The sequence below is a fragment of the Homalodisca vitripennis genome, chromosome 8 (genome assembly GCF_021130785.1).
Source record: "Homalodisca vitripennis isolate AUS2020 chromosome 8, UT_GWSS_2.1, whole genome shotgun sequence".
In the NCBI taxonomy this organism is placed as follows: domain Eukaryota; kingdom Metazoa; phylum Arthropoda; class Insecta; order Hemiptera; family Cicadellidae; genus Homalodisca; species Homalodisca vitripennis.
The window spans coordinates 108,326,512-108,349,378 of NC_060214.1; the positions used below are offsets into that span (position 1 = coordinate 108,326,512).

At 36.7% G+C, this 22,867-nt stretch overlaps 1 protein-coding gene across 1 annotated transcript in view; it reads left to right on the forward strand.

Annotated features, from left to right (window-relative positions):
• Positions 1 to 1,337: 1,337 nt before the first annotated feature.
• Positions 1,338 to 22,867, forward strand: part of LOC124367861 (nuclear hormone receptor E75) — a 125,350-nt gene continuing 103,820 nt past the window's right edge. The window contains exon 1 of the mRNA XM_046825026.1: positions 1,338 to 2,031. Within this exon, the coding sequence (XP_046680982.1) occupies positions 1,809 to 2,031 (223 nt within the window). The 5' untranslated portion in view covers positions 1,338 to 1,808. The remainder of the gene's footprint in view (positions 2,032 to 22,867) is intronic.

Here is a 22,867-nt window from a genome sequence, read left to right on the forward strand (position 1 = left end):
TCAGAATGAGGCTTGGCTCGTTGGCTTCATTGTTGAAACGCGATACTAGGAAGCTGTATCAGGGTAGCGGTAATTTAGACTCGTACATGTGATTGTTCGTTAATAACACTTGTTCTTGTCATTGTGAATGTGTTTACGGCAATCATACAAATCTGTAGAAATAAAATTGGAAATATAGCATTACCTCTGAGTAGGTATACTTTGAGTTTCTTAGGAATTTTCATTACTACTAGAATCTTCTCTTCAAATTCCCTCCGAAATAGGAGTTGACGGGTAAGGCCCCCCATACTGAAATTCTCCATACGCCCCTGGTATAGCTAGATAGTATTTAGCACTAATATTGATTTATTCCACAATCTAGACATGAGCTTAAGCAAAATTGCATCCTTACCTATGCCTTCATAAAACTGTTTGAATGATAAGAATAGCTAATAAAAGTAAGATGTTTAATTATTACTCATTTTTCTGGTTTTATAAAAACAAATTTTTCCATATAGTTTTTCTTACTTAATGCTTTTTTTCCCAAATTTGTATAATTGATGTAATCGAATGTTATTGGTTGTACAATATTTACTAATTACTATAATACATTCGTATTGATTGTTTGGTCGATATGCCTAATACACATATTGGAACAATTTCAAGAACTCGGGCCTAATAAATAAAATTTATTTTATTTTCACCTTGTATTATTGTATTACCCACAACTGGATTCGGTACTAAATAGAAATAATGGATACACTTCAAAAAGCAAGATTTTAAAGCTTTGTATTAATAATTTAATGGTATAAAATTGGATTTGTGTGGGTTTTGTAATATGCTTTCAGTTTTAAACTATTTTTAGTCTTGGATTCTTTTGATAATCTATGATCAGCCATAGTGTGAGCAATTTAGAGTACATTGCAGTTTTGAATATATAGTTTACATCAAAGAGAATGATAACATAACTGTGCAGGACTGTGTAAGAACATTTTGACCTAGATAAAAAGCACAGTAGGCAGGTCTGAACGTTATCGGCAATGATAGGCAGGCTCGTAAACTGAATATTTCAGATAACACTACCGAGTAGATGTCTTATCGGGAAGTGATTCCGTAATTTTGGCAGAATCTTCACCGCCAGTAGTGTAGAGCGAGCGAGTGAGATATCTGCTCTTACGTAATGTGTTTGTGTACAATGCCGTTCAGTGGGTCTCCGAGAGTATTCAAAAATAGTGGTGGTGGTGCGCAGGCGCGAGGGGCCCCTCCGCCCCTCCCCCCACCGCCCATCGCAGAGTTCAGGAGCCGATTTCAAGGACAAGGTTACAGCGCCGTGCCCTTCGCGCACCGAGCCCGCTGTTCTCGCCAGTCGCGCTTCAAACTCCCCGCAGCCCACACGGTCCCCGTACCCATGTTTTTCTACCGAACTGCATTTTTCTACTGACAACAAACATGCCCCCAGTCTCCTCCACGCGACAAGTACAGTCTCAGGCCTCAATCATTGCCTAATGCAACGAAATATACTCAGGAAGTGCAAGTGAATCGCTCAGGGATTTTTACACTTTTTTATTACTCTGTTTATACATTGTTGTGATGACGTCCCGACACGCCGCAAGTGAAGACTGTGTTACGTGTTTTTATTGTGACTCGTTTTCTATGGACTGTTGATGTTTTTATTGTGACTTTATAGTGGGATAGGTTAGGATAGGCGACATAACGTCCACTGCCAACTATCTCAAGGATTTTTTTATCGTAAGTTAGTGCTTAAGGGGAGAAGTAACCCCTTTTTGTATTTTTTATAAACAGTTTGTACTCTCAGTGTGTGTGAAGTGATGGCTACTGTGACTTCCACGGAGATGTCCCACTCGCTGTCAGTCAGGCACGTCGTCATGTCCCCCCCTGCCGGTGACTTCAGGATGGCCGGTGCCCTGCCCCTCGTCAGCTCCTCGACGTGCTCGCCCCCGAGCGCCGAGATGCCGCCGCCTCCGCCGCCCCCCAAGATCAAACCGGAGAGGATCCACCACGACGAGATCTCTAGTTCCATCCCTGACCTAGGTGAGTAGCTTATTGATAACGCCAATACCGAGTGATAAGATAAACACTACGTCTTATATGACAGATGTACGTGCTGTTTGTGGTGATAACCTTTGAAATACGAGGATTGTATATTCTGAGAGAAATATGAAAGGGTGAAAAGTTATCTGCTGTCTTATAGCCCCACAATCAATTGTGCAAATAGATCAATAGTCTGTATTGTACTTCAGCAAGGCCAAACGCTCTTGTAAAACTTTACTAGCTGATTACAATAGACTAACTTAAAAAATATAAATAACTGCCCTTGTGCCGTTTTCAACATATTTATTTGTTATTGATTCCACAGTATAGTAAAATCCAGGTCTCCTGACGAAATTAAATTTTAAGTTACGAAAATCCTAAGTTCACTTTTGTGCGCGAATTGGTCGAAGACATTGATGGACCCTTGACACTATTCGGGTACCGTACATCTTTAGTAAGTGAATACGTAATCGTAAAACTCTAGCTGGGTTAAAGCTGAAATAATTGTAAAAGAGCGAAAAATCGTCTGGTCATTTTAGTGGTGACTGCGTAAAGTGGAGCGAAAGCAGAAACAATGCTGGCAATGCTAATTCCTGCATTATAATCGAGATTTTGTAGGAAGTGTCTCGAAACCGGAATAACCTAGGACCTTGACTTCGACCTTAGATGCAGCATTGGTTTTTAATGTGTTCGTCGTATCTTGCGTTGAAGCAAACTGACAATTAAGCTCTGTTCCTGTAGTTTTGTTTACTTATTCTATTGTAGTGTTTCCTGAATTTAGTGTTATATAAATTGTCAAATTAATAACATAGTTCTTTTTTTAATTTATAAAAAAACATGTCACTAAATCCACTAGATTTGTTTATCACAAGTAAAACTATTCCATAGGAAATAAACAAATAACAATCTCTAATTTTTACTTAGGATATGAACATTTGTCTGTGATACAGACCATATACGTACAAACGTATTAGGCTCCCATCGTGTTGTATAGGTTATGTGTTATTTGTTAACAAAAAATTAATTAACAAGCCTAAATTAACAAGCCGAGGCATGCATGTCCGGCGTTCTAGAGAGTTGAGAGAAACTGATTTAAAACGTGTGCAAGGCGTGACATTTAAATCAAAATGTAGCCTTTGGTTTCTTTGATGTAAAGGATGTTTTCTCAATGAAAATATTAGTAACAAACGAATATTTTTACTTCAAATGTGGAATAGTTTAAACAGGTATAAACACGTTGTATATACCAATGTTTAATTATCAACGAAATTAACATAGCACTGTGAGTAGTGTAGTGGTTAATTAGTGATTCGCAACAAATATCGTAGCTTAATTCGTATGATATTAGCAAATGAATAATTAATCAACAAGCTAGATAAATAATTAATGAATCGAGCTTATATCGCGGCTGTGTTCCTGTACGAGCTTTTGGGCCTCTGTACATATACATATATATACAGAGCTGTTGCTATTGTACAGCTTTCTGTATACGTATATTGGTTTCATATTATAGATAAAAGCACAGGAAAGAGTTTTGTAATATGTTTCTCATAAATAACGCATTTACGCATAATTGGCGCGGAAACATTTCTCCGACATTTTGAAGTTAACAATATTGTTTTAAGGTTTTACAATATTCTTATGTCATGTATACAAGGTATATCTACCATCTGGTCAGAGGTTGCTGATAAGTTTGGAAGAACACAAACTTCTTGGAAAGGTAATGAATTGAAACTGGTAGAATGACCTGATATCTTGAACTAATAAAACAGCGGTGCCTAGACATCTATTCTTATCATCCTCTTTCTTATCAGTTCCAGCCATTAAATACACTATTAGAAATTCCAAGACTACAAAAAGGTTAAAAACTGCTCTGTTTTCAGCCAGTTAGACACGTTATTTACGGACAGCTGATTTTGGTTCAGTATAATGAAACCACTGTCATTCTATGATTGTTTTTCGCTAATTAATTGTTAGCGAAGCCTGGAGAGGTCGAAAATATTTCATTTCTGTCCATCCGCATGATATCTGAAAAATGAACTGACCAATATTCTAAAAACTTTGCAAGAACCTTCTTTTCTGTATAGTCAACACTGAGTTCGATGATAGTGGATGTCACTCCATTGAATTTGGCTGAGCGTAGGTGAACATTTTTAGATTGGTCTTATAGGTAACCTGATGGTAACGAGAAAATCGCAGAAGAAATAGATTTATAAACGGAGTACAATAATTATACGACATTTGAAATAGGAAAGTATTAAGTTTACCTATAGACTTGAATGTTTGCATGAAGTCTGATACCTTACACGTGTTTTCCCGGTATATAAGTTTTCCCGGATAACCCCGAAGTTTTCACGAATTGAGCAGGGTATAACTCAACCAGTGAATACAATTCGTGTTTATTTGTAAAGTGATCGTAATGTTTTCCTCCTCTGTGTATTTGAATTCTACCATTCTCTGAGTAGCGTAATAACGCCACTTGCACAATGGCATTTTCAAAGTATCTTTAAAATAAACACGAAAGTGTCAATGATTTGACAAGTTCATGTATAAATAAAGTATGTTTTTTTTTCAACATTCTTTATAATTTGCGTGTGCAGGCGATCGTATGACACTTGATGCATCGAAGTCGGTTCACCTTTTTTTCTCCATGTTTTGTGCTTCTCACCGAATAGTGGCGCTATTATAGTAGCTTTTTAATTATTTAATAATTATAAACATCAAAAGTTTTTCGGAAATATTTCCATTTTGCCCGCTTTGACGACAAAGACAGTCGGGTGCTCATATCTGAATTACACCTAACAATACCTGACGATTACAACATTGTACTACAGTTTAATCAAGTTTGCAAGGGCTTACCGTATCTATTTATTGTTTGAGTTTTCAAGTACTTGATATTAGATGTTATTTATTATTTGTAAAAAAGCTCAATCTAATCTTACCTGGCGAACATTGTCGTATTGTATTGTGCAGGAACAAAATTGGCGTGCCTAGATTTTTTAAAGTGCTTAAAACACGCTTATTATTGTGCTGATTAAAAAAAACCTTCTCGAAAGGTAGTTTTACTTTCAATATTTCAAATTTAATTTAATTTCATGCAATGTGAGGTTTAGCAAAAAGCGATCTCTACTAATAAATCTAGACATGAAAAGTACGTACCATAAATATGTCGTACGCCTGGTAAGAAAAGGTTCTAAAATAAAACGTATTCTTGAATTTTAATTTGCTGCATATAATGTTATCTTGTTTAATCAGAAATGTGCTTCACTGTTGAAATTGCAATGTACAAAACCTTTAATCGGTCCTCATTTTTGTTGTGGGTTATCCATATTTTATTTTTCATCATTGGTCTCGCATTACCTTCATCTTTAAATTGCAACTTTACCCATCCTTGAACGAAATACCCAAACAAAAAGTGGGTTTTAATATATGCAGCGACGGGTTTCTACAATATTTGATGTATTAAAAAACGTCACTAATCCGACTTTATCGGTTAATAAGCGATCTCTCTCTTCTCGTTAATTTTGAATGTTGCCAGTCAAAATTGAAGTAATTATCCACGGGCCGAACCGTGGATCCGTGTATGCTTGACTTCCGGTACGTAGCAGACGCTGTTCCGGTCTGATTGCGCGGGTGGTGGGGTGGTGTATCCCCTACTGTACTGTCTGTGTCTGTGCGCATGCGCGCAATGCCTCGCCATTGACTTGAAGGGGGATTTTGTATGACTGAGCGAATTGTGCTGTGATCAAGTATCTTCTGTTAGACAGTATGCCCCAGTTAAATTAAATGTATCCAAATTAGCAAATTTCTAATTATTGTTTTTTATAAATAACCGTCTTCTGTCTGTAAATTCTACAACAGATTAGCAAAGCGTGTCCTATACAATAAACCTACTTTCAGGGTCCTACAATCGAATATTATTCATGTGAAAATAATTTTGACCTATTAATATCTTCTGTGGCCCTCAAATCAAAATGAGGTGCCATCTAATTTCCAAAGATTTTGACATAACAATTCAAATCTTAAAACGTAAAGTTACACATTTTCAAAGTGTAGTAATTTTTTTTACAGAATTATAAATATGCGTTTAATATTTTATTCTTACTAATATCTTCATGTTGATATTTTAGTTGGGTTATCTAAACAAAAACGACGAATCATACAACAATTACAGTTATTTTCTCTTTTTGGTTTTGCGATGATGCTAACTAAGTACTAGAAGTAAAATTAGTATTAAAAAAACGCGAATATCTTGGCCGAGTTGTGTAAATAAATTTAGCAAACACAATTTTGTAAATTAATCAACTTAATTACTATTTCCCATCGATATTCCGATTACTATTCGCATTGATAGAAGTGCAAGTGAATCATACAGTACATTTACAAATATACATTCTGTACTGTACTGCGTGTAAAGTACTGCTTTTGATACAGCAATTGAACAGTACCTGCACTTCCCCTTTTTTGATATCTGGGGATCGAAAAACTGTCAGCGGACCCGCTTAAGGCACATCATTGACTGATTGACAGACCCTGAAATAAATCCCAAAAATGGTTTAAACATAGTTTGTACAAAAATATCACAATTTGTTAATAAATATCTTTCATGCTATGCAATGTAATAAAATATTATTCGCGACTCCATTTTTGACTTCAAACAAAATTCCGTCTGTGCCCGTAAAAGACAAACGTGTCCGTATAAGGCTAATTTCTATTTTGGAAATTTTGTGCGCGAATGTAATTTCCGTGTATATAAAATTACCTCATGTGTAGACAAAGGCGATAAGAGTATTCTCAATTATCTAAGAAGAAAAGTTCTTTGTGCGTTGTAAGTTTTAACTTTCGTTACAACGTAAGGACTGCTATAATTATGACCTTTAACCATATTCAGTGAGGGATGTTTTTTTAGTCAACCAACTATGCGGGTAATTTTGTTTTGTTTTCTTTTTCCACATAACTCGATGACGTAGCCGTGGTGTAATACTAGCCTTCCTTGTCTAATTTCAAGGTCACTGCCTACTATTATAGTAGCAGAAGTGGCCTAGTAGGTGTGGTCCGCTTACTGAAAACCTACTGAAGAGATATGTGTGGAAGCAGGTAGAGTGAGTGGCCTTCGAGGCTGACATTGGCCCAGAGTGACCTTGTTCCCGGCATAGCTTCTGCCCCAGTCGGTCTTCACACCGACAACTATTGTCTGTCTCTCTCTCGCTCGTTACTGTATCGTTGTTCGCGCCACTGTCGTTTTACTCGATTACGGCTTTCACTCTGTTATTACTATTACCATATTGTGCTTGTTTAAAATTATTAAGTAAATGCTTGATCCCATTTCATTACAACACAACAGGGACGTACATGCCTGTATAAAGATATTTCCATATCTAATACATATACACAATGTTAAAATCCGCCAGATAGTCGAAACCCAGCTTGATAAAATAAATCATTGGTTAAGCTATTGGGATTTTAGCTAGGCCGAGCTCCCGTCCCAGAAGGCAAGGTAGGGAGCGTCCTGAGTGGGATTCGCTGCCGGCGCGGTTCTCCAGAGCGTGACGTTTCGGAGTGGTAATTACGCTCTTCATCACTTCATCAAGCGCTACGTGGGGAAGTGGTCTGGAACCGCGCAGGCGTGGAGGTCACGTGGTGTGGTCAAAACTATTTCATTTGAATAAACTGAGATGAAAATTGGGAGCGTTTGAAAGCATGCTTATCCATTAAAATAGGCGTTCTGCAGTAGAAGTACTAATAAAATAAAAAACGATGTATTTTCAATTTTTGGATAGTTTTTTAAAAAATTTAATTTTTTAAATTTTATTTTTTTTAGGCTGGCTTGCCAAATCATACACAAGACATATAAACTGTTCCAAATTCCTGAACTGACATCGTTTCATGTGTCAACATATGATATTTTTTTCCGAATTTGAGGTTAAAAATTCAAAATGACTTTGGTGGCCTAGGAGCCGAGACGCAAATTTGCAATGTATCGTCCTCAGGACGCTCCTTACCTTGCCTTCTCAGGCGGAAGCACGGCCTAACTCACAACCGCGGTTTTCCTTTGAATCGTTGGAAAAATTTTCCCGAAGATAGTTTCGGTGGAGGTCGAAAAAGTAGGGTATCAAAAGGGTTAATAATTTAGTTATTACCCTTACAACTCAGAAAACAATTGTTGCCCTTGGATCCCATTCTTCAAAGAGTATTTCATTGCTGTACAACAGTTTCCAATATAAAATACATAATGTTTTAAAAATTAATAAAAACAAATTTCGAATAAAAGAATGCTACTGGATGTGCCAGCGCGAGTATAATCGCACTACCGGGCACAACCACCTGCTGACTAAAGTAAGTATAACCCAGGGGAAGACCCGCCAAAGACAAAGTAAGAGTAGAAGGCTCGGCGCCAAGTACCTGTGTACACTCACTTTCATTGGCAACGGCCACGTGCTCTATTTTTACACGTACCCGACTGCCCTATACTTCTTCACGCAAGGCTGTATACCGATTTAGAGAAGCCCGGTAATAAACGCCTGTTATGGTTTACAAGATGGCCCCTAGCTTTGGGTCCGTGGGGATCGCAAATATTTTGAGTTGTGAGTGGATATGATTCTTCCGAAGACTTCACGTGATTGTAGGTTCTGAATTCTACGTTTTCCTTTAAAATGGTCAAACGTTGATTCCATAAACTGATGTCCATAACCTGCTATAAAGGAACACTGCCCATTCTCGAATACTAAATGTCCCTTTCAGAACAATATTAAAAAACACTTGTTTGCCAAACTTTCAGCATTTGTATTTAAGCGAGGCTGTGCACAATACTAATTTCATATGCTACAGTTACCACTAATTGCAAATGGATTTTTCAGCGATTTTGGATAATTTTTAGTACTCCAGCCACTTTTTACGGTAGATATTTTTCCCAATTATGTGTACAGCATGTCAGCTGACACTCAATTAATTGGAGAAACGAGATCTGTGCTAAATTCTAAGGAAATCTGTGTGTTCTACCTGGAATTCCATTATCCGACCGCATGGATAAGCCGTAGGATCACGATCTGCCAATACATTGAATTGAATTGATTTGAAATGAACTAACGTATCCTACATAGATTATAAGTTCGACTTACGTATTTCCCTTGAAATTTAGAGTTAAGGGGCCTGTGGCATTGGAGAGTAAGCGAGAGTGTGAAAGAATGAAAATATGTGTGTATTTTGTTACTAGAGATTGTTAAGTTAAGGTTTATTTTAGTTTTTATTTATTTAGCAGCCACTTCTTGTTGATGAAGGAAGTACCTGACGATGGAATCATTGAATCCGAAAGGCCTTGCAATAAAAAAATAAATATTGGAAAATTTTTATTCATTTACCAGTGACAGTAAAACTTTTTCCCAATGCTCCAAGATTCGTCATTAAATTATGGTTCTTATTTCATTAAATACGGTGGATAATGTTTTGTGTTTGAGTGGTAGAAAAGACTTAACTGTCGTAAACCCGCTTCTTAATAAAGAGATTTTCATTTCATTTCATTTAAGCACGCGATATCTTGGTGATATTGGCTAGCAAGTTTCGTAAAATATTTGGTATATGTGCGACATTATCTGTTCATTTTAAGAACAAATAAACCCAGACTTGTTTTTTTTTTTTTTTTTTTTTTTTTTTTTTTGTCGCCGTGCGTATTTAAAAAAATTGTATTTGTTTGAAAACAATTAAGATGTCTTTTTAGCCTTATTCTGGCTGTTGTCCCAGACCTGTGCAAGAACCTTATCCAACATCTTATCCTTATCAAGAATAAGGTAGAGAATCGCTACAGTTCAAAACTTATGGATAAAATCCATGTTATTATCAATAAAACGAGTTATTTTAGCTAATTGTTATTTCGTTCTTGGAAACGTGTTCTTACCTTAGAGGAAATAAACTGCCTAACCACCGTGTAGTCGAATAGCTCCATGTAGTAAACCATGTTTATATTGACACGCCTCCGTGTTTACAGTGAAATGTAAGCTTAACTCTGACAACTCAACTCTGTGTGTCACGGTAGCTACCAGTCGCCTCGACACATATCCTACCCCTGACTGTATACGTAGAGTATGTAAAGTAGCGCTTATCTGTGTCAAGATCGAGTCTCAATACATACGAGTATTAGAGCTATACGAAATCCCTTTGTTGTCTTGGCAGTCACACCTTGCCGTGATTTATCTCTTAATCCCTTGTCGCAAATTCGTTTAGAATTGGACCTACCATAAGGATCAAATTGGCTTAACACGCTAACTTTGCCTACACACCGCAGTATGTATAGAATATTTGTCGGAAAATGCTGAAGTAGTTTATATTTGTCCCAAGTGCAAAGTATTTAAATTCTAAATCTAAATATATGTTTCGATATTTAATTTCGTATTACTGATGTTTTTGCTATACTGAAAAAATCACTTTGTACATCGTTCAATATTTAATTTAAATTTTACGTCCTCACACTTATTTTTTTTTAATAGTAATTTATTTATTCCTCTTTAATGCAACATATTTTTTAAATTTGGCATTGTTTAGGAATTTATAACTAATCGAATATTCAGTAGCTATAGCTTTCGAGACAATCTTCTGTATAGTTGAAAACGTCGCCATTTTGAAAACATAACTGATAGATTGTTTTCTTCAGGCAGAAGGTTACGTGCCAATGAGAGATACAAACGTGCTAAATTACAACGCCTCAACTTAAACAATTCCTGAGTTATGGTTTTGAATTAAAAATACACTCACGGGGATGGGGACACTCTAAACGAAGCTAAAAATCCCATAGTGTCAGAGAAACCTTTTTATTTTTTTCACATATTTTATCGTATCCCAAAATATTTCTCTACATTTTTTCGACGCCATATATGTATATAAAGATGAAATAATAAAATAAATCGCAAAGTGTTTGATATTCCACATAATATGCTGATATGTGAGTAATTAATTTCACTGATTTAACTCCTTTAAGTCTGATTTGGATTTTCCATTACAAATTACACATATTCAAAGTATATTGTAACAATAAATTTAAACAATATTTGTGTAACGAAAACATTAAACAGGCTATACCGGAGTTAATTATCGTTACTTAATAAAATTACACAACTTTGAACCAATGTATGAGATGTTTTGGAATTTCGATCATGTCTAATTGGTCCCTAATTGTATTCCATTCGCTACATCCGAAAAGTTGGTAGGCCTGCTCGAAGCAGTGAAATTTTGGTACGATGCGATATTTTAAGGACCATCATTCCAGCATTAGGCATGTATAGTGGTCATCGATAAAATAAGGCCAATATCGAGGCAATATATAAGGCATAATTCAAGAAAACTGTAGGTATCAAAGTCCCGATTATTGGACGATTTAATTTACAAATTAATTAAAGCTTAATCGTCCCAGAATGGTAAAAATACTGCAAAGGATTTTGCATTAACTCTTCACACTGTTTGTCAAGCATTAAATAAAAAATATTAAAACATTCTTAATGATAAATGGAGATTTCGAATTAATACATAACGAAACTGCAGATATGATGTTACATGAGTTCTTAATTATGATGTGTCAACGTCAAAAGAATGTTTTCCATTGTAAACTCCATATTATCAGGAGGTGTGCAAACATATGCACAACTTAAAAAGTAACCACCTGAAATTTCTTACTTTCCAAAAGTTTTCTCTCAAAGTTGCAGCCATTAGTCTAGACGAAATTGTAGAAAAATGCTTCATTGTCAATTTTTCTTTGAGGGATGCCCATTCTATAGCCTGGCGTGTTTTTGAAATAGACCCTCAGTAGGCCCTTCAAAAATATCGCAGATTGAATGGAGCATGAGATCTGAAACGAAACCCCTAATTTGATCATAGCTACGACTACAGATCTGAAACGAAACCCCTAATTTGATCATAGCTACCACTACAGATCTGAAACGAAACTCCTAATTTGATCATAGCTACGACTACAGATCTGAAACGAAACCCCTAATTTGATCATAGCTACGACTACAGATCTGAAACGAAACCCCTAATTTGATCATAGCTACCACTACAGATCTGAAACGAAACTCCTAATTTGTCATAGCTACGACTACAGATGTGAAACGAAATCCCTAATTTGATCATAGCTACGACTACAGATCTGAAACGAAACTCCTAATTTATCATAGCTACGACTACAGATGTGAAACGAAACCCCTAATTTGATCATAGCTACGACTACAGATCTGAAACGAAACCCCTAATTTGATCATAGCTACGACTAAAGATCTGAAGGACTGCACAAAACACAGATATAGTCAAATTATAGCGGAAATGCGTTTTAATTTATGGACAGTTAAAAAATAAACTGTGTGCCAAAAGAAGCGAGACAGTGAGAGGTCCTGAAGACCGTGGCACAGGAAGATGCTGTTACGACCTCGTGAAGGGAGAGAGGGGAGAGAGAGAGAGAGAGAGAAAGGCGGGCCTGGTGACACCTTGGTCGTGTTTTTGGCCAATTCCAATCATGGCCGGGGTTTCTCTTGAAGAAAGCGATGATGCGACTTTCTCAATATTGATTGGTGAGGTCGCCAATTTATATAATTTGTCAATAGACCAAATTACCGTATTTGGATCTAATAGAAATTTCAAAATAATTTTGTAAAATTTTGATTTTAAAACAGTAAAGTATTAAATGGAAGGAGGTGTAATTAAAAGAGGATTTACCAACCGTACACCAAATATCTCAAAATAATTTCCATGATTTCTGGAAAAATGTATGGACTTATGAAAGCAATGTGTTCACAAAACGATGTAAAATTCTGAATGTTTCATTAATGATACAATTAGTACCTGTATTTTACGTTATAAAGCAATTAAAGACGAAAACATGACTCGAAATTACCACCAGGCGCAGAAAATTGCTTTTGGGATGTTAGATTATAAATAATTCTATTTCTAATTCTCAAAAGTCCTCTGCTTTTGAAACTAATTCTTTGGTGTTGCTTTCAAAGCGTAGTACACACACTGGCCAATATAATGGTTAAATTTTAATTTCATTTTGTAGAACAGTATTTTGAAAATTGTGCCATTAGATACGTCCATTTACATATAATAAACCCATATAAAACACATTAACGTATATAAAAATGGGTGAAGACCAAAATACTTCGTCTGAATTCCAGATTGGGAGCGACACTAATAGCGTATTGGTTTAAGTGAAATTGTTATGCATTTAATAAAAGTTATGTAGAAAACTTTTTGACACTGTTAAAAGAAATAAGTATATCATTTAGGGTATCTTACGTTCTGTAGTAATAAATTTCATTTTTACGTAGTAATAGTTGCTGTATGTGATCGCAAATGTTAGAAACACTAAACTATTTTTGGAAAAAGAGAAACATCCTGGGACAAGACTGGAGGGCAGGAGGGCCCACGAAATGTAGTATGACCAGGTCAAGGAAACCAACTGGAAGTGTGGGAGTTACAGTGAAAGTGGCCGTGAAAGTAGTGAAAGTCCACGAGCCCACTGCAGTGATCACTGTGGCTTCACTTCGGTTTCACTGTCTCTCGACTAATCTCCCAAGGGCACGGGGCCCGGGGCCCTGAAGGGTTTGCCGAGCACTTTCTATCAATTTGTATAAAATTGAGTTTACTGCGATTTAGTCCTTCTGACAGGCCATCCATGTATCAGTACTTATATCATTATTACATCATTTTTAACCTGATTGTGTAAAACTATCATAATCATAGTGCGTGTGAATGTTTGTTTTATAATGGATGGATGGATGTTCTATCGTATGCGGATGGATTTTTTGATATTTGTATGTAATTTTATACAATACATTAATTAAATTTTTAATTATTTTAATATATTTGTTTATACTTTTTTTGAAAAATTATCTATGATTTTAGTGCGTAAGATTGTATTTTTGTATTTTTTCCAAACTGTTTTTTATTCTTTACATTGTCCAATTACTTTCTAATAATCACTTTATATTGTATAAAAATCTGCCATACGTCTTTCTTTTGGTTGTAGTTTTGTTTGTAATCTTGAGCAGACGTCGCGGAGAGTAATTTAGTTTTTTTTTATGTAAGAGCAAGCTATAAACTGTTTATTTATTTATTATTTGTCTGTTACACTGACTAGCTACTTGATTTTGGTCAGTGCCTTCCTAGATTTGTAAATAAATATTTATTATTAGCCTATTATTATTATTACTTTTATCATTATGTACAGATGGTAAAGCAAAATACGTCTAACGTCAACATTTAATTATATAAAACACAAGTAAAGTTGTGTATAATCGTAATAAATGCTGAAGTCTGAGTAAGATTAATTTAATATGGGAATAAAATTAATCCACTTATATATTTCGTCATTCAGGTGATTGGGCGTACATTCGATTAAATGATAGGTTTCGTGATAGGTTAGAAGTGCCAGAATTACAGAATACCAAAGATTGAATTAAAATACATTGTTACGGTAGTGAAGTTTCGAATGTATTAATTAATTTGTACAGTAATTAAATCTTTTGTATTCTGTAATTTTGGCACCCCTAACCAATTCGTTAAGTTAGCCACATTCAGCCGAGATACAATTTATACAATTAGCTTAATCTATAGTAAAACGATATGAAAATTAACGTATTCCAAAAAAGATATACCTTGTGTAATGTAGGAACTCCACGAGCAGATAATGTGCCTCAATTCGTTGATTATTTTCCCTCTCCAATGCATGAAACCTAACCCAACCACTTAAACCAGGCCTAAGGTCAGGTTAGGTTATGTTCGAGTAAGGCCGTGACGTATTTCCGGGTGGCGTTACATTTTGGAGTGACTTCCGGGCGCGACCGGCCTCGCCGGGAGGTCATGATGTCATGTTAACTCAGATTGCATTGAATTATATTTCACTTATACAATTTATTCAACTTTTCAATGCCCATCAATTGTTAACAATTATCAAATTCTAAACTGGTTACGTATCGTTATAAAAAATACAAGTTGTTAAAACTTGATTTGATGTCTAAGAGTCGCATTGAAAGGATTTATTTCGTTACATGGGTTACAAATAATATAACATAGATAGATTTCGAAATAAATGTGAAAACATTGTATACTCGGTAACGTACTTGCTTACAGCATTATTTTTTTTAAAGAATTCTAGAATGCTTCCGTAACCTAAAATGGGAATCGTGGTTTACACGAATGCTGAGTAAATAGCTATAAATCTAGAAACGTTGGGGGTGTTTAGACAGACTTTTTATAGCCGGGCAGCTAGAAACTAAATAGAGATGTAACCCAAAATTGGTTACGGGGTAGATCAGGACAATAATGACAGAGAATAGTGAACCCTTCCATGAAAAGACAAGGGTAATGACACCTTGTAGGGTGGAGGGTAGTGTGTCGGTGATGGGGAGGGGGGATAGTTTCACTTTCAACCCAGTTCCAGGTAGTCCGATGGAAAGGGAGGGGGGTATTCCACCCCGCGTCCTCCCTTTCGTTTTCTACTCACAACCATTCATTGATTCTTTATTTAACCTCTCCTATTGTTAGATCCCAGATTAAATACCTTTTCTTTCAGCTGTATTGAACCGAATCTCTGACCTCAGATTGGATTGGAATGCAAGCGAGAAGCAATTTTATTTCATTCCCGATGATTTGTAGAGTCGGATTGGTCCGATTTTGTTTACTTTTAAATTCCACAATAAAACAAATCTTTAAAGGTCCTGTAACTTCGTAAAGGAACGTAACCGAATGGAAACCCGATAAGTAAACAAGAGCTCTCACAGGCAAGGAAGGATTTGTCCTTAACATATCACATAATTTCACAATTAATTATGCAATAAACATAATTTTGTAAAGATCATCATCAATGATTGTTGTGATTCTTGTTCAATATTACTTTTGATAAGATGCATTACAATCGTAGATGTTCTTAGCGTATTATCTACGACCAAAATCGTGTACTGCTAAAGAAAAATAATCTTGTTTGTTGTTTATAAATGTATTTAATAAGTTTCTCCAATGGGAGACATTTAAAATGTTTGTTAAATACATGTTAATACCTTTTTTATCTCATTTAAGCCTCAGCGTCAGCTATGCCGGCTTCGAAGTGACTTGTTTTTATTATTATTACATGATTGGACCTCCACGGGATTTGAACCCGTGATCTCTCGGTTAGAGAGCCGAGACTATAACCATTAGTCTACGGAGGAGGACGTTAATACCTTAAATTGTTTTGATTTTATTTGCAGCTGCTCAACTAAATTCAGTTTTAAATATTTTCTGGATTCTACTACAAAACGACGTACTTATTTATGAATAATTGTAAAAACTTAGTGGCTGTCTTAGCTTTGTTCGTAAAGAAGGGAAAATCAAATATTTGTGATGACATCGTGAAGAAAAAGTGCGGACCTAAACTGCTGCCTTGGGGTACTCCCAACACGGTCCGCGACAGCTGGTGTTTGCCTGAGCGCCACTACTACACTGCGGAGGTTACATAAGCTGCCCTTGTGTAGGCTGAGGGGTGATGATACAATTTGGTCGTGACGTCACCACTGCTCACCTGTGTCCGGCGACCCATCTGCACCCCCGGGCTTCACCTTTCGGCTTCTGGGGGCTTCCCTTTCATTTACCCTCAATTTCAGAGTGGTCCGGATACGGAATCGGCAAAAACATCGCAGATTCTGATCGCGCACTGGGGCTCTCGCTGGAGGCAGCTTGGATCGCTCTAAGAGTGAAGTGTGATTAAGGAGCGTAAATTTTCAGATTTGTTATAGAAATTTAAGTGTTCTTAGATTGAATTGTGTTTTTTTATATAGATTGGAACTATTTATCGATTTTTCTTTAGGACTGGATGCGCGATTAACTATAAAAATGTCATGTCTACATTAGGATTCTCAGCTACCAAAACGACTTTTTTGTAATGGCCATTTAGTGTAATGCAAGTTTGTAAATCGTTTGACTAAAATTATTAAGAGTATTCTAACCGAATTCAGACGAAAGACTGGTCATTCATAAATCTAGTCATCTATTCAATCTAATCATTTAATGTGGGGAGTATTGTCCCAAACACAAAAAAACTTTAATTAAATAGAGGCACTGAATCAAAGTAGGCCTACGTAACTTATATGTACCTCATATAACTTTAGTAAAATGTTATATTGATGATTAAAGTTTCTTGTTGGGACAGCTTCTGAGAGTTCTTTGCTTTATGTAAGCTACATAAAATATTCATCAATGGATTAGTGTATACACGGGTTTTGTGTACTTTATAACCCTGATTTTGCTGCATATATTATAGTCTTATATCATGATGTCAATTTTGATACATGCCCACCCCCCCCTAATTAACCAACGAAAGGGTGGACATAAGTTGGAAAATTATAATGCAGGAATTATTTAACGAAATCATATAAACTGCGGTGTGGTTTAAGTTCGCAAGGGGAGTCGGATGACCCCCTGGGTCAAAATTTTCAATTTTTATTTTTTTTGCTAGATTTAGTTTTAAATATATTCCTATTTATTTTAAAACAAATTTCATGCAAATCCGTTGAGTCAAACTCAATTTACATCACTTTTTATAAAGCAATACATGGAGAGTTTTTCGGTGGTTTTGTCGCAACAAGCTGTCATTGTCATGCATTTATGACATTTATGGACATTTATGGACATTTATGATCGTGATTCACATTTTCATTTACCTGACACTGTAATGTCTGAAATGAAACCTATTTTCAAAGATTTAGCGTCTCCAGAACTTCTGAAGAAATGTTTGCATGGAGGCACTCAAAATCCGAGTGAGTCGCTCAATAATATGATCTGGTCTCGCTTTCCCAAAAGGACATTTGTGATGAGGAATACACTCGAGTTTGGTGTGTATGAAGCCTTGGCTTGTTTTAATTTGGGAAACATAGCCAGATGTAAAGTCTTAGCAAATCTAGGCATTTTTCCGGGAGTGAACTGTGTTAGTGCTCTTAAAAAACTGGACGAAGCAAGAATAGCAAAGGCTCAGAAAGCTATAGAAGAATTAGAGAGAAAGTGTAGACAAAGCTCTACATTAGCAAGAAGGCGTTTGGAAGATGAGTATGAGGCAGAGGAAGATCCAGACAATCCAGCATATGGGGCTGGAATGCACTGAGGTAGTTTTATGTTTTGCATTAGACTAGGCTTTAACTTTAAATGCGATTTCCCGAAAGTTTAGATTTTTTCTACTTATGTACCTTTTTCTCAGGAACCACTAAAGATATCTTTACAATTTTTTTTTCCACTTGATGAGAAAATTAAGGAGCACACTTTGACCCGGGCTTTTAGGAAAATTCTCATAAAAAATTTTTTATTACAGCTTTTTTACAAAACATCTGTACTTTTTTGAATGTATTTAAAAAAAAAATCCTAACCATACTAATTTTTTGAATAACTTAAAAACCCCGGGTCAAAATCTTAATAAAAGTCTAATAAAAGTAACTACAAAAAAAATCATGTTGATATCTTATATAGTTTTTGAGAAAAAGGTACACAAACTTGATCAAATTAACATTGGCAGCATAGGGCCATCCGACTCCCCTTAAACGCTACGAAGGAGCTAAGTATTTTTAGCTTTTGAACCAATTTATAAATATTTTAGCAGGTTTATGACTTCGTCGTTAAGAATTAGTCCGTACGGAAACTCATTCCCTGCGGTACTTCCAGCAATGACTTTACAATAGTATGTCCAAAAAGCTTACTGAGACTTTGTTCGTTCTGGCGGCAGACCGGGGATTCAGGAAAATGATGTGCGCACGGACTCTGTGGAGATTCCAACAATAAGTACAGTATAAGCAATAAAACTGTCTTATATTTAGTTTAATACCCGTCATAACAAGACTTCAGTACGAAGTTTCTTTACATCTCAATTATGTTACATGACAACAGAAAACACAAAATATTGTTTTTTTATCGTAATGCTTGTGTCGAATTGCTTGGATAATTATAGAATTTCAAGTAAAGTTAAAAATAGATTAATTGGCTGACTAAAATCACCATATAGAAAGATGTAGTCATTATCCGTGTACATTTTGGATGTTAATTACAGATGCGTGGTTTTCTTTCGTTTTGCATTATTGATTTGTGCTCTCTTATAGAGTAATTATGTGACAGTGTTAGATTAATAATGTTATAGTCGCCATTTAAAAATTGTTTTAACAAATTCATATTGTGGCTGTTCAGATAAGCGCTGCAACAGGATTTTCGAATGATTTGATCCAAACAAGTACGCGTTATTTTTCAGTAGTAGTTACGCGTTGCTCGTGGGTTTGCAGCTATCTGCGATAGTGGTACGAGCGCAGCGAGCTAGGCCCGGATATGGCGGGGATGGGAGAACAGGAGACGTTGACTCCGGGACAGGGCAAGGACCGCAGGTGGCCCGGCGGTCAGTGACGTCACGGGCATATGCCCGCAACCGGCCGCCGCGCTCGCAGACGTGAAATGCCCATTTCATTTTTCGCCGATCCATCAACAAAATTGGCCCGATGGAAGAGGAAAGGTGTTCACCGATCCTCCAGATCTCTCGGTAGTTTCAGTGATTTTCTTTGGGGTAGGGTGTCTGATGGGTTGGAAAAAAGAAACCTGCTTTCAGTGTTGCGTGTGTTGCTGAACAAAGATAATGAGGAAATTTCGAGATATTTTGGGAAGAATCAAAATTGTAATTGACAGGGATGCTACAGGTCAGGGAAATCAGGGAAGTCAGGGAAAAGTCAGGGAAAAAAACAGGACTGGAAATCAGGGAAAAGTCAGGGAATCCGGTCTCAAGTCAGGGAAAAGTCAGGGAATTTCGACGTTGGTCAGGGAAAAATATAAAATCCCTTTACACAAATAAACTTACTGCCGCCGCGCCGAGTCCAAGCCTGCAGACGACGCGGCGCATGAAGCAGGCAGCCAAAAACCCTGGGGATTGCGTCGAAAAAAGTCAGGGAAAAATGAAAAATTTGGTATGGAAATCAGGGAAAAGTCAGGGAATTTCATTATTGGACTCCTGTAGCAACCCTGATTGATGATGATTCATAAAACAAAAGACAACAAAAGATCACAAACTCTGAAATGCCCATTTCATTTTTCGCCGATCCAACAACAAAATTGGCCCGATAGAAGAGGAAAAGTGTTCACTGATCCCCCAGATCATTCCGTAGTTTCGTTGCTTCTCTTTGGGAAAGGGTTTTCGATGAGTTGGACAAAAGAAACCTACTTTCAGTGTGGCGTGTGTTGCTGAACAAAGATGATGAGGAAATTTCTAGATCTTTTGTGAAGAATCAAAATTTTAACTGATGATGCTGTACTGATTCAAGGCTCATCAAAGGATCACAAACTCGGAAAAACTGTTTTAATTTTAACCGATCCATTGGAAAAATTTGATTTGGTTAAAAGAGAAAAAGTGCCTATCAGTTCTTTAGTTGATAGCTTTGGTGAGTTTCTTTGAGATATGGTTTCCGATGATTTGGAGAAAGAAAACTTGTCCAACTCATCTTCAATTGTATATATTCAAGATGGTAAAGAGAAAATTTCGAAATTTTTATACATAATAAAGAAATACAACATATGTACTATTGCAAGAGTCAACAAGAAATCATTTTTATTTCTGTTTGAGCCATTTTTAATGCACCTGATAAACTGCTAATGGTTAGAACACAGTGGAAGTCGTAAATACCATTCTGTAAACAAATTCAGTTTTTGATAAATTAATAAAATTAGGTATAGAATCTTTTAATAAATGAACAAACACCTACGAAAATGTTCACAATTAACACCTACTTGTCGAAGTTGATCAACGTCGGTCACTCCCATATGGAATCCACTTTTAACAAAGCAGGCTTACTAAAAAGGAACTTTTCAGTAAAAATTTCGCTTTTTTGTACTGCCACAATACTACTGTACACACGAGAAAAGATCAAAGTCGTAGAAAAAGCTATCTCTTAAAGGACCATTTGGCATCTGATTCTAGGAGAGAAAAACTCAAAGGATTGGAAACGTGTGACAGATTGATGTATAGTATGACGTGAGGAAGTAGCCAGAAAAACTAATATTTATTTTCGAAAAAAACTAACTGATGAGTCCATGGGAACATTAGGTAACCTTGGGAAATAAAACAACAGATCTAGTCCTTCAGAGGAAGCCACAAAAACTAGGAACAAGGAAGAACGTTCGCCTGTAATTGTAAAACGATTCGTTCCAGTAAAAGTCCTTCTTTGGGACTGACCGGTCTTGAGATTTACAACAGCTTCTTGGGTCCGACCTGTTTTGACTGAGTCGTCCGTCTTAATTTACAACACTTTCGATTTTCCAGTAGGAGAGGCCCCCCAGAGACAGAGCGTCGACCTAAAACAGCTATACGTTGGTAGCTTCTCGGAAGGTCTGCGTCTATTTACCGCTGCGCTGAGAGGCGCGGGGTAAATATTTCACCAAGTGTCAAACGACAGTCCACTGTGTCACCACTCAGCGGTTTCTGGTGTAAACAGTGACGTGTGGTCCAAGCTCTGCCACCTCTAGATCATGCGTAGAGTGTTAGATGATGTGTTTGTCACCTGTCAAGGAACTAAGATATGACTAACTCTGTGCATTGGATGCGCATTATTGAAGCCTTTCGTTGGGCTGGATAAAGTTCATGTCTGTCTGTCTGTCCGTGCAATATCTCGAGAACAGACTGCCCTATAGACTTTAAATTTTGCACGGAGCTTCATTTATATAAAGGCATCATCGAATTCTATGATGTTCGTGATCTTCTTCCATGGGATTTTGATGAGCGTTAGTAACACTTGCGCAATTTCTTTTCTATAGGTTGTTTATTTGCCTGTCCACAGAACATCTCAAGAACAAAATGAGCTATAGACTTAAAATTGACCGAAATTTGAAATACCCCAACTTGGATAATTTGTTACCCCATACCACAAATTAAACATTACTTACCTTGAAATCGTCAATTTAAATTAAAACTTGTCTATCTGTAAGCGAACAATGTTCACTACTTTTGATATAAAGCGTACGTATAAAAGGGTACATTTTGAAAATTACATTCCTCGAAAAAAGGTCGTCTAAACTTTGCTTTATAAAAAGTCAAATAAATCTCTACATTTTGTGCTGTATAATTTTAAAATATGTATAATCTTTAATCCATTTGACTGCAAAATAAAATATTGAGGTTAAACTCTACAGTAAAGGGCTCCTACTTAGATGACATTATACTCGTAGCTGGATCCTGTGCTTTAAAAATGAAGAATACAAGAATCCCATTACTTCAACAAGACGTAATCTTAGACTTGTTGGCATTTTCGGCCGCTCCTGGGCGTGCTTGTAGTACGAGACCCTCACAGTAATTGAGTGTCTAGCCTGTAACCTTCACAGTTATGATCAATTAACAACCCGGACGGCCGGAAGCTTCTATGTGCTGTGTCCTACGCCCCTCTCCGTCTGCGACCTCTGGAACAGTACAGAGAACTTACCGAACTTCGTATCCTGTCTTCGGCCGCTCCTGGGCGTGCTTGTAGTACGAGACCCTCACAGTAATTGAGTGTCTAGCCTGTAGCCTTCACAGTTATGATCAATTAACAACCCGGACGGCCGGAAGCTTCTATGTGCTGTGTCCTACGCCCCTCTCCGTCAGCGACCTCTGGAACAGTACAGAGAACTTACCGAACATCGTATCCTGTCTTCGGCCGCTCCTGGGCGTGCTTGTAGTACGAGACCCACACAGTAATTGAGTGTCTAGCCTGTAACCTTCACAGTTATGATCAATTAACAACCCGGACGGCCGGAAGCTTCTATGTGCTGTGTCCTACGCCCGTCTCCGTCAGCGACCTCTGGAACAGTACAGAGAACTTACCGAACTCCGTATCCT